General features: G+C 48.4%; 1 protein-coding gene across 1 annotated transcript in view; it reads left to right on the forward strand.

The window, feature by feature from the left end:
• Positions 1-13502, forward strand: part of LOC101593036 (mucin-16) — a 101923-nt gene that overhangs the window by 54745 nt on the left and 33676 nt on the right. The window contains exons 39-55 of the mRNA XM_023705122.1: positions 515-639; positions 726-793; positions 1595-1767; positions 2073-2108; positions 2353-2409; positions 3611-3732; positions 3921-3988; positions 4505-4677; positions 4795-4830; positions 6801-6925; positions 7126-7193; positions 10222-10394; positions 10515-10550; positions 11029-11153; positions 11359-11426; positions 12037-12209; positions 12333-12368. Coding sequence (XP_023560890.1) covers positions 515-639; positions 726-793; positions 1595-1767; positions 2073-2108; positions 2353-2409; positions 3611-3732; positions 3921-3988; positions 4505-4677; positions 4795-4830; positions 6801-6925; positions 7126-7193; positions 10222-10394; positions 10515-10550; positions 11029-11153; positions 11359-11426; positions 12037-12209; positions 12333-12368 — 1662 coding nt within the window. The remainder of the gene's footprint in view (positions 1-514; positions 640-725; positions 794-1594; positions 1768-2072; positions 2109-2352; positions 2410-3610; positions 3733-3920; positions 3989-4504; positions 4678-4794; positions 4831-6800; positions 6926-7125; positions 7194-10221; positions 10395-10514; positions 10551-11028; positions 11154-11358; positions 11427-12036; positions 12210-12332; positions 12369-13502) is intronic.

Genomic DNA, 13502 nt, shown 5'->3' on the forward strand with positions numbered 1-13502 from the left:
CTCTCCTCTCAGCCGCTTTTCCATCGTGGGATGCTGCTGATGGTTGTGGTAATCATGATGCTGAGGAAGATGGTAACAAGTTAAGGATTATGTGTGGTGCTGTAACCTGCTGCACATGATCCGAGCATTCTTGTACAGCTAGCTCACCTTGTCTAGGGTGCTTTTGCATAAGCTTTCATTATTACCAACAAGGGAGCTGTAGAAACATTTTTTTAATCACTGTTTTTATCCTCTGTTGACTATTTTTTTAAATAAGGTATGCAAACTCCTGCTTTGTGTATACTTCTATGCACTATTTAGTTTTCTCACCTTCAGTTTGGGGCGAGTTGTTTGGCCAGAGTAGTTCTATAGAATTTAAAGAGGTGATTCTGATTGGCCCAGGATCAACAAGCCACCCTGGGGGTTCCCTCTGGTGGAGAATCAAGTGTCTGAACGAGGCCCTGAGCAGACGAGAGGAAATGCTAGACAGAGAGCTACAACTAGGCATTTCTCTGCTCTCCCTTTCCTGTTGCAGCTGTGAGCCCCGCCCTGGTACCCTTTACCATCAACCTCACCATCACGAACTTGCAGTTCATGCCAGATATGAACCACCCAGGATCCTCCAGGTTCAACAAGACCGAGGCCATCTTGCAGCACCTGGTAAGACCGCTGAGGTATTCGCAGGCCATTCCTTCCCTTCCTCAGCCTCCTGGCCTCCTCCTCAACTCCGTCTCCATTGTCCCCAGCTTGGTCCTCTGATGAAGGCCACCAGTATCGGTCCCCTCTTCTCTAGCTGCAGGCTGAGCTCCCTCAGGTAAGACATCCAGGATGAATACTCACACTTCCATGTCCCAACCCAGCTCCCGAATCCATCTTATTCCCCACCTGCCTGGTGGAGCAGCTCTGAGCCCCTGAGATGCTGCTTCCTCTGAGCTTTCTCCCCTGGTCTTGTCCTCTCTGCATTCTGTTCTATCTCCTCATCTTGAGCAAGGCAGACATTCTCCAGGAGGGAATGCCCAGAATTTCCAATACTCTGCTCTACTTGTCAAAGTTACAAAACAAAAATAGAGTCCTCTGTACCTACATGAAGAGTTGAAGAGACTTCAACTGTACTTCCCCCAGTCCATTCGTAGGCCCCTAGGGCTGTCCAAACGAGGTGTTTGCTATGTCCCTTGGTGCAGTCTAGGATGATATGAGGCTGTAATAGGATAAATATTCCTAAATCCAAAATGCTTTGAAATCTGAAACTCCTTGATTTGTCTCAGTAGTGTTCAAGCAAATTCAAACTGTAGAGGATTTGGATCATGGATGCTTCTCCGGTGCAAGACACCCATATACTCTGAGTCCGAAACCTTGGAAATGCGAAACACTTCTTTTCCTAAAAATTATAGATACTATAATTATAGATATTATACTATAAACATCCTGCCAACACCCATCTCAATTTGCTTTCTGAATCTACAGGTCATTTATAAATGATCTTCGGACATTTTGATTCCTTTATTCTCTGCCTTCTGTGCAGTCTCATTTAGTGTTGCTTTACCTTGATATTCTTGCAAGACCTCCCCACCATCAGTCTTTCTTATGTCCCTATCCACGGGTCCCCCTTCTGTAGGCCTGAGAAAGATGGGTCAGCTACCAAGGTGGACATCATCTGCACCCACCACTCTGAGCCCATGACCTCAGGGCTGGACAGAGAACAGCTGTACTGGGAGCTGAGTCGTGAGACCCACAGTGTCAGCCGCCTGGGCCGCTACACCTTGGACAGGAACAGCCTCTATGTCAATGGTCAGTGCTCTGCAGCTGCAGAGTGGCATCTCCACGGGTCTCACAGTAGCTGTGTTCTTGGGCTCACAACTCATAGGAATAGGTGTATAGCCGCAGTTGTTCCCAACTCGGGCAACTGAATGACTTAGCAAGACTTGGTCTCAAAAGAAAAAAATTAAAGATGCTGGTGCTGTCGTTTAGTGTGCCAGCCCTGCATTCTGAAACATGACACAATACAAAAAGGAAAACAATAAGAAGCCTCAGGTTGTTGGCTTCTTCCCACTCCTGCCCTACTCCTCACCCTTTCTTTTGCTCTCCTTCCCTAGGTTACACCCATCAGTACCTGACCTCCACCGTCAGTGGTGAGTAGTTTGGATACCAGGATCACTGTACAGTGACCCACCTCTTCTTTCCTTTAGCTCACAAATCGTATCCTCCCATCAAGGAAGGAATAAGGGGGCCTGGTCTTTCCCAAACTCAGGAAAGACTTGTCCCAACAGACGTTTGACTTTAAATAGAAAAATGGTGTTCAGATCCCGTGATGGACCCTCTTGGCTGGAGAATCCCTGCTCTCTCCACCTTTCCCTGACTGTGTTTCTTCCTCAGCTTCCATGGCCTCTACCATGATCCCAACATCTTCCACCCTTGTGCCAGTCTCCACAGGTAGGAGCCTTCTGTCTCCATTTTCTTCTTTGCAAAAGTCTGGTGTCCTGTGGGATGTATCTCCTGAGGAATATGAGTCTCATTTATTCATTCAACAAATACGTACCTAGAACTTGCTATATACCAGGCTCTTATGATACATCATAAGCAGAAAAGAAATTGCCTTCGTCTTTGTTGGGTAGACAGAGACAGACCTGACTGTAAACCTAAGCCTGACTGAATTACATGTTCCTGAGGGAGATCGGCAGGTGTGTGGAGAGGGTTTCTCTCTTCTTCTAAAATGATCTCTCAATTCCCAGAATGAGGGAACAGCAGCAGCTGTGCATAGACCAGCAAAATCATGTGCTCTTCAGGGTCTCACTTGCTCAAGAACTCATGGAGTCTCTGGCTGGCTAGGGTGAAGCTCAGCTGTTCTTTCTCCAGCCTCCAGCCGGCGCAGGGTAGATTTCTGTGCCACCTCCTCACCCTGGTGAGGCACAGGGTGAGCTGACATCAACTCCTGCTGCCATCTCTACTTACACATCAGCAAAGGATTCTAAAAGATGTTCCACCCACTGGCTGCTCAGGTGTACCGTGCTGGTGCTGTTACCCCGGCCTGCCTGTGGTCCTAGACGGAGAGGTTAGAGCACAGACGTAGGGGACACAAAGCCTGTATTCAAATCTCATTCTGGCCTTTATAGACTGTGTGGCTTTAGCAAAGTATTTAAATTTCCACTGGCTCACTGTGCACCTGTAAAGTAGACACCATAAAGCTGTTTCTCTCCAAAGCACTGAATGCAAGGTAAGGCTTTTAATACATTCAGATATACTGACTTGTTTTTTGAAAAGGCAAGGAAATAATTTAAAATAGGACCCAATATATAAAAAAGCCATGTATGTATTTCTTCCAATTTTTTAAAAAAATTAATAAATGTGTTAACAGAATTACAATTTGAGTTAAAGGAAAACTCAAAGAAGGAGAATGTCTATGAGAATTTTAGCCACCTGGAGGGTCAGATCTATTTGCTTTCGGCTCGGCAAGGCATTTACTAATGCAAAGCAGTTTCTCATACTTGCGCACGATTCCCTTTAGTTAATGCTGACATCCGAGGAGGAGGACCCTGCCACTGATTGAGGGTGAACATAGAAGATGCCCCATGTGTCGGTGCATACAGCAATAATAGACTCAACGCAGGTCTTTCTCCCATTCCTGTTGCTGCAGCTGGCCCCATCCTGGTACCATTCACAATCAACTTTACCATTATCAACCTGAAGTATGAGAAGGACATGCATGAGACTGGATCTCGGAAGTTTAACTTCACCGAGAGAGTCCTGCAGAAATTGGTGAGAGCCCTGACCGCAACACTCTGCTCCACCCACTGACATAAGCCCCGCCCACTACGCCTCACCACGCGGGCCTCATCCTCTCGCGATAGATGCCAGCCCTACCTACTGACGCCTTCCCTGCCCACTTCAGTCGGCCCCACCTCTCTTCCCTCATCGCTTCTGCTCACCTTCCTCTCGTTCTACAGCTCACGCCCTTGTTCAAGAAAACTAGCATCGGCCCTCTATTCTCTAGCTGCAGACTGGCCTCACTCAGGTAAGTTCTTAACGGTAGCCCAAGGACTTGGCGGCCCCAATTCCTCCCAGGTCCAGAGAGGCACTGGCTAGATCCCCACCAGGGTTTCCCCAAATGGTGCCACTTTCCCCATCAGTGCCCGCCAGACTCTACCACCTGTCTCCAGGATTGGGCTCTCCCCACCTCTCTACTCAACATTTCCTTGGAATGCTTTACATTCTGTCCCCAAGATTTTAAGGCAAATATGTCTTTTCCTCTTGCTTGAATCCTGAATCCCAACTCTTCCCCAACTAAAGCATGACAGCTCTTATCCCCAGTCCATGAGGTTGCATATTTGAGTCTTGCATTTAATAAAGCTTCTTGAAGCCATAATTGTCCACCATCCCAGGCTGTCTGGGCTCTAGAGACAGCACCCAAAGAGTTTAAACCTAGTATCTTACCTTTCTATGAGTGTCATCTTTTTGTCCCCTTCCAGGGGTCTCACAATCCTGTTTTAGACATTTCATTTATTGCTGTTTCCCTCCCTTGTACTCACAGGCCTGAGGGGCATGGAGCAGCCACAGGAGTGGGTGCCACCTGCACCCACCACCCTGATGCCACCGGCCCTGGGCTGGACAGTGAGAAGCTGTACTGGGAGCTGAGCCACCTGACCCGTGGTGTCACCCGCTTGGGCAGCTACTCCTTAGACCAGGACAGCCTCTATGTCAATGGTGAGAAGCAGCTACCTGTGCTGTGTGTACTGCACTGTACATTCATATTCCCCACTCCCAGGGTTCCCTTTCCTGCACTCTGCCCCATCCTCACCCTTTCTTCTTTTATCTCTACAGGTTACACCCATCAGATGCTGGCCACCACCCCCAGAAGTGAGTATTCTGAGGCTCCACTACCCCTATACATCCCAGCCCTTTGGAATGAAAAAAGTCAAAAGCCCATTCTCTCCATTTTCCATCCTTATCCTACCTCCTGAGATGAACAGAAACTGTTACCCTAAAGCCCCCAGGCATGAGCTTTTCCTTCCCAGCATTTCCATAGTGATGAGGTCCCCACTACAAACACTTTCTTGTCTGCAAGCTTCTATGATGCCCTCCATTTCTGCATTGATGCCTACTTCCTCCTCCAACCCCTCAGGTCAGAATTCTCCTCTCTATAGATGTTCACCATGAGAGGTAGAAGGAAGAGGTGAACTAGGTGACACATTTCAGGACCCCAAGGTTGACATTTTTATGATGCTGGAGATGAAACTGATCACCTCACATATGCCACCAAACACTACCACTGAACCTCATCCCCAGCCCGCAAGGTTGACTTTTGATGGATTTGACAGTCTCCACAGATCCCTAGAATCCTTTGAGTACCAGCCCCTCCTCCTAGGACCCAGTGTCCTAAGCTACTCTCTGAAATCTACAGGCAATGCCTGGCCTCTAAATTCTCCCCCTACCTTGAAAAAGGACAAGACACCAGATGCATTTGCTGAGAATAAATTGGTCCTGTGGCCAGTACACTAGAGGCCAACTCCCTAGGCTGCTCAGTCAGCAGTTGACCAACAGCTTACGTTAAGGAATATTGCTCTAGAAAGGACTGAATACAAAGACTTTATCATTCTTGTGAATTCTTTCTCTTTTTTAATTTTAAAGAGAATACAAAAATAGTAAAAAAAAAAATTCGAAAGGAGAAAGTGCAAGGGCCTGAATTCAATCCCTGGTTCCACTAAAAAAAAAAAAAAAATTATAAAATATTTAAAAGAAGGGGGAAAATTAAAGCATTAACTGCTCCTTTCAGTCGGCCAGCAGAAATCATCAGTACACTTATCCAAGCTAGCCCGTGTACACACATATTTATTTCTTCTTCCCTTCTTTCTTTTCTCCTCTCCCTCATCCCAGTTGTTTGGAACGGTTTCTTTCCCTTTCACAATATTGATTGTGCCTTTCAGGTCTTATTTACTCTTTGAGGTTCTTACACTAACAAGACAGTACAATGTTTGCACATGTGGGTCTGAGGTATTTCATCTATGAGCATGGTCTCTAGTTGCATCCATTTATGTACAAAAGTCTCAAGTTTATCTTTTTATAGCTGAGTAATACTCCATTGTATAAAACTACCAATTCATTATGAATTATGTTCCTTACAGTATGTGCATAGTAACCCCCTGACTAGAAACAAAAAAAAAACATGGCTTGTGTATGTAAAACCCAGACTCTGTGTTTCTGGTTTCTGTGTGTGGCTAAAGCTGGGGTTCATCCACAATAAGATGGACCCTCCCCATCACCATTCTACCTCCAAAAATCTCTCCAGATTGGATCTACTTCTGACTGTCTCAAGAAGATAAGGTCCCCTGAGTGAGCAGGGCTTGTGTCCCTTTGCCCCGTCCAGACCAGGCCTGGTGAAGGAAGTGAAGGCCACTTTACCATGCCTAAGTGATTTAAATTCTAGAGCCTGAGCTCTTGCCCTAAAGTAGCTGTGTAAACTTGGGGTGGTGACTTACCTGCTCTGACACGTATTTCCGTCCTCAGTCAGCTGGGAGTGAGTGACAGATTCTAGTCCAGGGGTCACATAGGAGTACATGACATAGAGGGGACTGAGCACCAGGAAGTGCCTGCCCAATTAGCGGTCACTGGTATTGCTGTTTCATTGTCATTTTTATTACCACTACCATTATTAGTGTCTTTCAAAATCAAGTTTCTTTCTCTGGGAGAAATGTGTGCATCTCTTGCCTTAAATGTAAACACACTGGAGACCAGGACCTCTACCTGGCCTGGATTCGGAGTGTCCCTCAACCCTCAAAGCTACTTCAAATAGGACTCGGGGTTTGACTTCTCCCTTCATCTTACCACAGCCTCTAGCCTCACTCTGACACCTTTCACCCTTAACTTCACCATCACTGACATGCCCTACATGGAGAGCATGCAGCCTCCAGGCTCCTCGGAATTCAGCAAAACAGAGAAAGTCCTGCAAGGACTGGTGAGAGCCACACCCCCTCCCTCTAGCCCTGCCCACTGGTGCCTTCCTACTCATCCTGGCCCCGCCCACCTCATTTCCTTCCATGGAAGCCCCGCCCTCCCACCCCTTTCTTCCCACAGAGGCCACCCCCACTTCTCTTGCTCTATTGGTTCTTGATCCCCGTTTAGACCTTTCACTCATCTCCTCTCTCTCCTCCACAGCTTGACCCTCTGTTCAAGAACACCAGTGTCGGCCTCCTGTATTCTGGCTGCAGACTGACCTTGCTCAGGTGAAACCTCCAAAGGAGCTGGCCTAGGGTGGCATGATTGAGATTCTTATGCACAGTTATCTAGGCCTAGGCCCTCCCTTTGGTCTTAACCATTTCCAGCCCCAACCTGTGAAAGCCACTTCTCTCCTTGGACCCCTGACCACCAGGCCCTCTTCTGGATTTTCCCATGCTGCTAAGCCTTGGATCTCCCATGAAGTGTGAGCTTGTCAGCTTTTTGTTGCAATAACAAAATACCTGAGATAATTAATTTATAAGAAGAGCTTTATTTGGGCTCCAGGCCACAGTCAGGGAGACCTTTGCCCTCAGGCCTGTGGCCAGGCAACCTGCCATGGTGGGAGAGTGTGGTGAAGTAAAGCTGCCCACCTGGCCACCCAGAAGCAAAAGACAGGAAGATGAGAGAGCTGAGGTTCCACAGTGGCCTTTGAGGTTGTGACCCCACTGGCCAAAGGCCTCCCCAACCCCTCCTATCAAAGGTTCTACCAGCTCCCAGTAGTGCCACCTGGGAACCAGGTCATTAACCTGTTGACCCTTCCAGGGACTTTTAAGATCCAAACCATAGCATAGCATTTTCTAGAAACAAAACAACAAACTGTGACAACTGCAAAGTTTGCGTCAAATTCACCTCCATATAGGACACAGCTCTGAGCCTTTACGAAGGACGCACATATGTCCTATAATCACAGTCCACAAAACATGCAAATATTCCTGAAGGTTAAGGCACAGAGGCGGTTAACTTGTGCCAAGCAGTGGCGGAAGACCAGGACGTCTGCCCACACTCTCCACCACATCTTTCTTATTATGGGTGGCTGTCCTCTGCATTGCAGGTGACTCAGCAGCGCTGCAGCCTCTAAATATCCATCCTGATGCCTGTAGTAACCCTCTTCTCCCCACCTCCAAAGTTGAGACCACCAAAACTGTCTCTAGACACTGTCGAAAGGTCTTCTGAGGCACAAGTTGCCTCTAGCTTAGAAACACCAAGCTAAACACACCCCTGACAGTATTACCCTAAGTCTTTCAGCAACACAATTGTTGTCCCGAGTGAAAAACTGAGGCCAGGAGAGGTAATGGAACCAACTGATACCAGATAGTGAAGCCAGGGTTGGAGTTCGGTCTCCTCAAAGCCCATGTCATTTCCCACCATGCTCGCCTTCCCACTTTCCTCTGAGAATAACACAGCCTTTGCAGTCCATCCCCTCGGAGCCCAACTCTGCTAGTGATGGGAACCACGGAGCATGCACAATGACTTCCACTCCAGGGTCACCAGGGGGATTAGCCGCAGTGGGCACCTCTCCTCAACACCCTCGAGTCCCTGAAAATTTCCTTCTTCAAGAGAGGAAACCCGTAGGGCCGGACAAATAGCTCAGTGAATTAAAGCACCTGCAAGCAAGTGCAGGGGCCGGGGGTTGGATCCCAAGGTCTGCCGTGCCGGCTGCACCCCCGGGGCACACTGAGACAGTGATTGAGACTGGGTGTGGTGGTGTGTACCTATAATCCCAGCTCTTGGGAGGCTGTAGACAGGCAAATCACTATGAGTCTGATCTAGTAGTAAGACCCTGAACACCCTGTAGACCCTTCCCTAAAATACAAAAAAAAGAAAATAATAGAGGGGGGAGAGAGGAAGAGAGAAGAGAGAGAGAGAGAGAGAGAGAGAGAGAGAGAGAGAGAGAGAGAGAGAGAACCCGCACTATGGTACTGAGATACATAAGAAAGATGCAAGCTTTCTCCGAATGTGGTTCTAGGGCATGAGTGTACCCCCTCTGCCCCCATGCCTTGGAAGTCCACGAACTTCATTTCCATTCACTAACACTGCTTGAGCTCCTACCCTGTACCAAGCTGTCCCTGCCCAGCTCTGAAAACTCAAACCGTCCCTCACAGAAGATCATTAACAGCTCATTAATAGTAGCAGCCATCATAATTATTATATTTAGAACCATTATAATAATTATGGTGGCAGATATTCATTTTTAAGGCACACCAGGGGTCACTTGGAGCGTACCACTTACACTGCCAGGTTTCAAACCTCACAACACACACTGGTGCCCCAGGTACCATTGTTATGCCATTTCATAGCTGAGAAACTGAGACCCAGACAGACTGCTGAAGGTTTGAGAGTTGAGAAAAGCATACTGAGTCAAGCAGATGTGAGATTGAAGTTCACACCTGGAGAAGAGAATATAATGGCTGGGAGAACTGTTGCAGGGAAAGAGAAAAAAATGTAGGTAAAGAAAGAAGAGCCTGGCTGGAGAGATACCTCAGTAGTCTAAGTACTTGCCTGGGTTCGATCCCCAGAAGCACATGCCATGGGGGCCCTAGGCATGGCTGTGCCAGCCACCTGAACTGGGCAAGGTGGCATATGCCTGCAATCCCAGCACTGGGGAGGCTGAGGCAGGAGGATCACTACGAGTCTGAGCTGCGTAGCAAGACCCCTGTACCAAATAAATAAATAAAAACCAAATTTAAAAAAAAGAAAAGAGCCAGAGGCAGAGAACATACAGAGCTGAAATATTCAACTGCAAGGGCAACAGGTAGAGAGGTGACCGATGCAGGCTTCGGATGGTCTAGAACTGATATCGCCATACTGGGGCTTCATTTACGGACAGCAGGAAAAGTGGAAGAGTTCAGCAGGTGTCTAACAGGGCACAATTTTTGTTTAGAGTGAGAATTGGCTGCCACAGCAATCACACCTCACAGGCGTAGGGCAGCGTGATGGGAACCTGGCTCCAGATGGCAAAGTGAGGACGGATCCCCAGTGGGAAGAAGGTAGCAGCATCCTAGCTGCTGTCCATAAGAGCCACACCATGTTCTCGCAGTCCTGGCCAGACTCTCAGAATGCTGCCACAGGCCTCACTGGGGGATCCTCATTGGCTGCGATCCCAGATCCTTCCTTAACAGGCTGAGAGAAGAGCCAACAGACATCCAAGTCTAGCGGGCTTCTCATTTCCCGCCCCCTTCCCATCCTGGCCCCAGGATGTTGGCTTCCCTCTCCACACGATCCATTAGTGGTCTTTTTTCTCACCATCCCTACCAGGCCAAAGAAGCACGGGGAAGCCACTGGAGTAGATGCGGTGTGCACCTACCACCCAATGTCAGCAGGTCCTGGGCTGGACAGAGAGAAGCTGCACTGGGAGCTGAGCCAGCTGACCCAAGGTGTCACCCGACTGGGACCCTATGCCCTGCAACAGGACAGTCTCTATGTTGACGGTGAGAGCTGTCATCCCTACTTTTCTGTATTCCTGATGCCCGCAGCCTCCACTTTCACAGTCTGCTCCTTCTTCACCTCTGAGTACCTCCTCCCTCACATTTCTGACTTTTTTTCTGCAGGTTATACTCACCAGATTGAACCAGCCATCCCCAGTGGTGAGTAGTCCATGGCCCTCGGGACTGTCCTATTTTATCCAGGGACAGGATGGTGAAGTCTCGCTTTGGTCGCTAGCTGTCAGGGAGGGAAGGATTGGGAAGACTTTCAAATCACAGTTACCTGTTTATCATCTCTGCATTCTCACTTCTGTATACCTTTCTTTGGCAACAGAAATATGCCACTGAATGGAAGTCCTATTCAGTAGAAATATGGCAATGAGAGTGCTAGGCAGTAAATTATCCCCTTCAGAGGTTAGTAGCTTTCAGATCACCCCCTGCCTACCAGGATCACGTGATGGTCCAGTGTTAGCCACAGCTAATGCTTGAATCATTAGATGCCAGGACCCCTTGACCATTGCTATGGTCTCCAGTGAGATGCTCCCTTGTCTCAGCTCTGTGGTCCAGACCCTATTTCTCCCCTATATCCAACCACGGTTTGATTCAACATGATGCCACCCCCTCTCCATCCCTGCTGCAGCCACTGAACTACCCCTGGTGCCATTTACCCTAAACTTCACCATCACCAACCTGGCCTATGAGAAGGACATGTGGCATCTAGGGTCCTGGAAGTTTAACAACACAGAGAAGGTCCTGCAGCTGCTGGTGAGAGCCCTGCTGCCTTGTACCAGCCGTACCCACCCTGCACCAGCCATGCCCACCTGCCTCTGACCATAACCACTCCAGCCCTGTCCTGCCCTTTCATGTCAGCTCTATCCACCCATCATCCATGCCTCACCTGCTGCGAAAGGCATGACCCAGCTGTGATGACCTTTAACCCTACCTCTCAGAGTTCTTTCTCTCTCCACAGCTCAGATCCTTGTTCAAGAACACAACTCTGGGCCCCTTCTACACTGACTGCAGACTGACCTTGCTCAGGTGAGTCATAAGGATAACTGGCCATGGTTCTTCCAAGTGGTCCTAGGCCCTGGGAGTTGTTCCCCTTCTCTCCTGTACCCTTTATGAATATTTTAGAGTAGGTGGAATTCAGGAGGCACTGACTTCAACACAAAAATGTCATCTGGTTCCTGAGGAACTGTTCCCTGGTCCTGCAGAGTTTTTCAGCAGGGTTGGGCTGTAGCCCTCTTCATCCATTCTGAAATCCTTTCTTCCTTCCTTTGCCCTTTAAAGTACAAGTGAATTTCTTTCAGGTCTCAAATACTGGTTTTTCTCAGATCGTGAACACGCCTTCTCCATTTGCTTCAATGTCCAGCTCCAACTCTTTGCACATCTTGGGCACAACCTTTCCTGTCTCAGGCACACAGGCTGCCACTTGCAAACTCACCGCTGAATCATGTCTCCTATGTACCAGCTCTGCTCACAGGTCTAGAACATGCAGAAGGCAGGACACTAAGAAATCAAAGATGGCTTCTCATCTCTCTGTGGGCTTCTCATTTTATTCTGGCCCCTTCCTGTCATTTCCCCAAAAACCTCAATACCCTTCCTACCAGTTCTCTTATGGTCATTTCCTCTTATGTGTCTTCCCCAGGCCTGAGAAAGGTGGGTCAGTCACGAGAGTGGGCACACTCTGCACCTACCATCCAGAGCCCATGGGCTCCAAGCTGAACAGAGAGCAGCTGTACAGGGAGCTGAGCCAGCTGACCCGTGGGGCCACCCAGCTGGGCAGCTACACTCTGGAAGAGACCAGTCTGTATATTAATGGTACGTGGTGACTAATATTCCCTACATTTTAGAGCCCACAGCATCACCATCCAGGCCTGCTTCATTCCTTTTCCACCTTCCAACACTTCCCTTCTTTTCCTTCCCCTCTCTCTCCCTCTGCAGGATACACCAACAGGACTGTGGCAGCCATCCCCAGTGGTGAGTACTTAGGGACCATCAGAAGCCTCTGCCACAGCCAGGAAAGAAAGCACCAGCTCCCTGCCCTCATTTCCAATTTTCAAGAAAAGAAGGAGGGGCCACCTAGTCTGAGAAGTCTTGGCCATCACAACTGGCTGTGTATCGCCTCCACTTCTTCTCCCAAAGCAATGCTATTCTATCATAGAGGGGTGGATGAGTGGAGGAAACAGGGGAATAACTCAACAGAGATCCTGGAAGTGAGGATGTTTGGTTAACGTCTTTGTTCTTGGAAGAGTAGTAGCCTTCAAATCATTCCCTGTGTTCCTGCAGCATGTGACATTCTAGAGTGTATTAGTGGCCCTCAGATATCCTCAAGGGACATACTGGGACAGAAGCAACACTTCCTGCCAGATGCTCCAGTGGTTGAGGGAAAATGAGGCCAGACCACAGGCCAAGAAATCTCTGCAGTCTCAGTTGGTTGCCCACCGTGTCCAGGTTGTTGGACACATTTCTCTGGCCACTGAGAGGTCCTGCCATATCACAGTCCGGTAGATGAAAGGAGAACTTCACAAGTGAGGAAGTGAGCAACTTCACAAAAACACTGAGATGGGAGTGAAAAGGTTATGTCATAAACAGGCTCCTCTGCAGCTTTCTGTCTGCCCAGTATTTCCCTTCTGGGCTGCAGCATGAGACAGTGTCATGTCATGCACGACTAGCGGTTCAGATCTCCTGAAATGATTCTCCCTCCAGGGAACTTTACTCATCCATGGCTTGGAGCTCCTTACTGAACTTTCTTACTCATCTTTCTTGCCAACACCTTTTGAAGCATAATTGTCTTGTCAATTCCTTGCCCTCCACATTGGGCAATGGTGTAGTCTTACACTGTGGACCCACCAGAGCCCATTACAGAATCCTGAGCCCATCAGGCACCCAACAAATGTTCATTGAATGAGTGAATCAACATTACTGATCACTTAGAAGTTTAGAATTGCCCTTGTTTGGCTCCTCTGATATCTCCAGAGATATCATCCCATACTCTGGGTTAGAAAAAAACTAACTGATGACTATGACCCAAACTGGACCCTTTTCTCTTCCTCCAACACTACAGTCAGTGGCTCCACCATTGTTCGGGTCACCATCAACTTCACCATCACC

The sequence above is a fragment of the Octodon degus genome, unplaced genomic scaffold (assembly GCF_000260255.1).
Source record: "Octodon degus isolate 3935 unplaced genomic scaffold, OctDeg1.0 scaffold00214, whole genome shotgun sequence".
Classification (NCBI taxonomy): Eukaryota; Metazoa; Chordata; class Mammalia; order Rodentia; family Octodontidae; genus Octodon; species Octodon degus.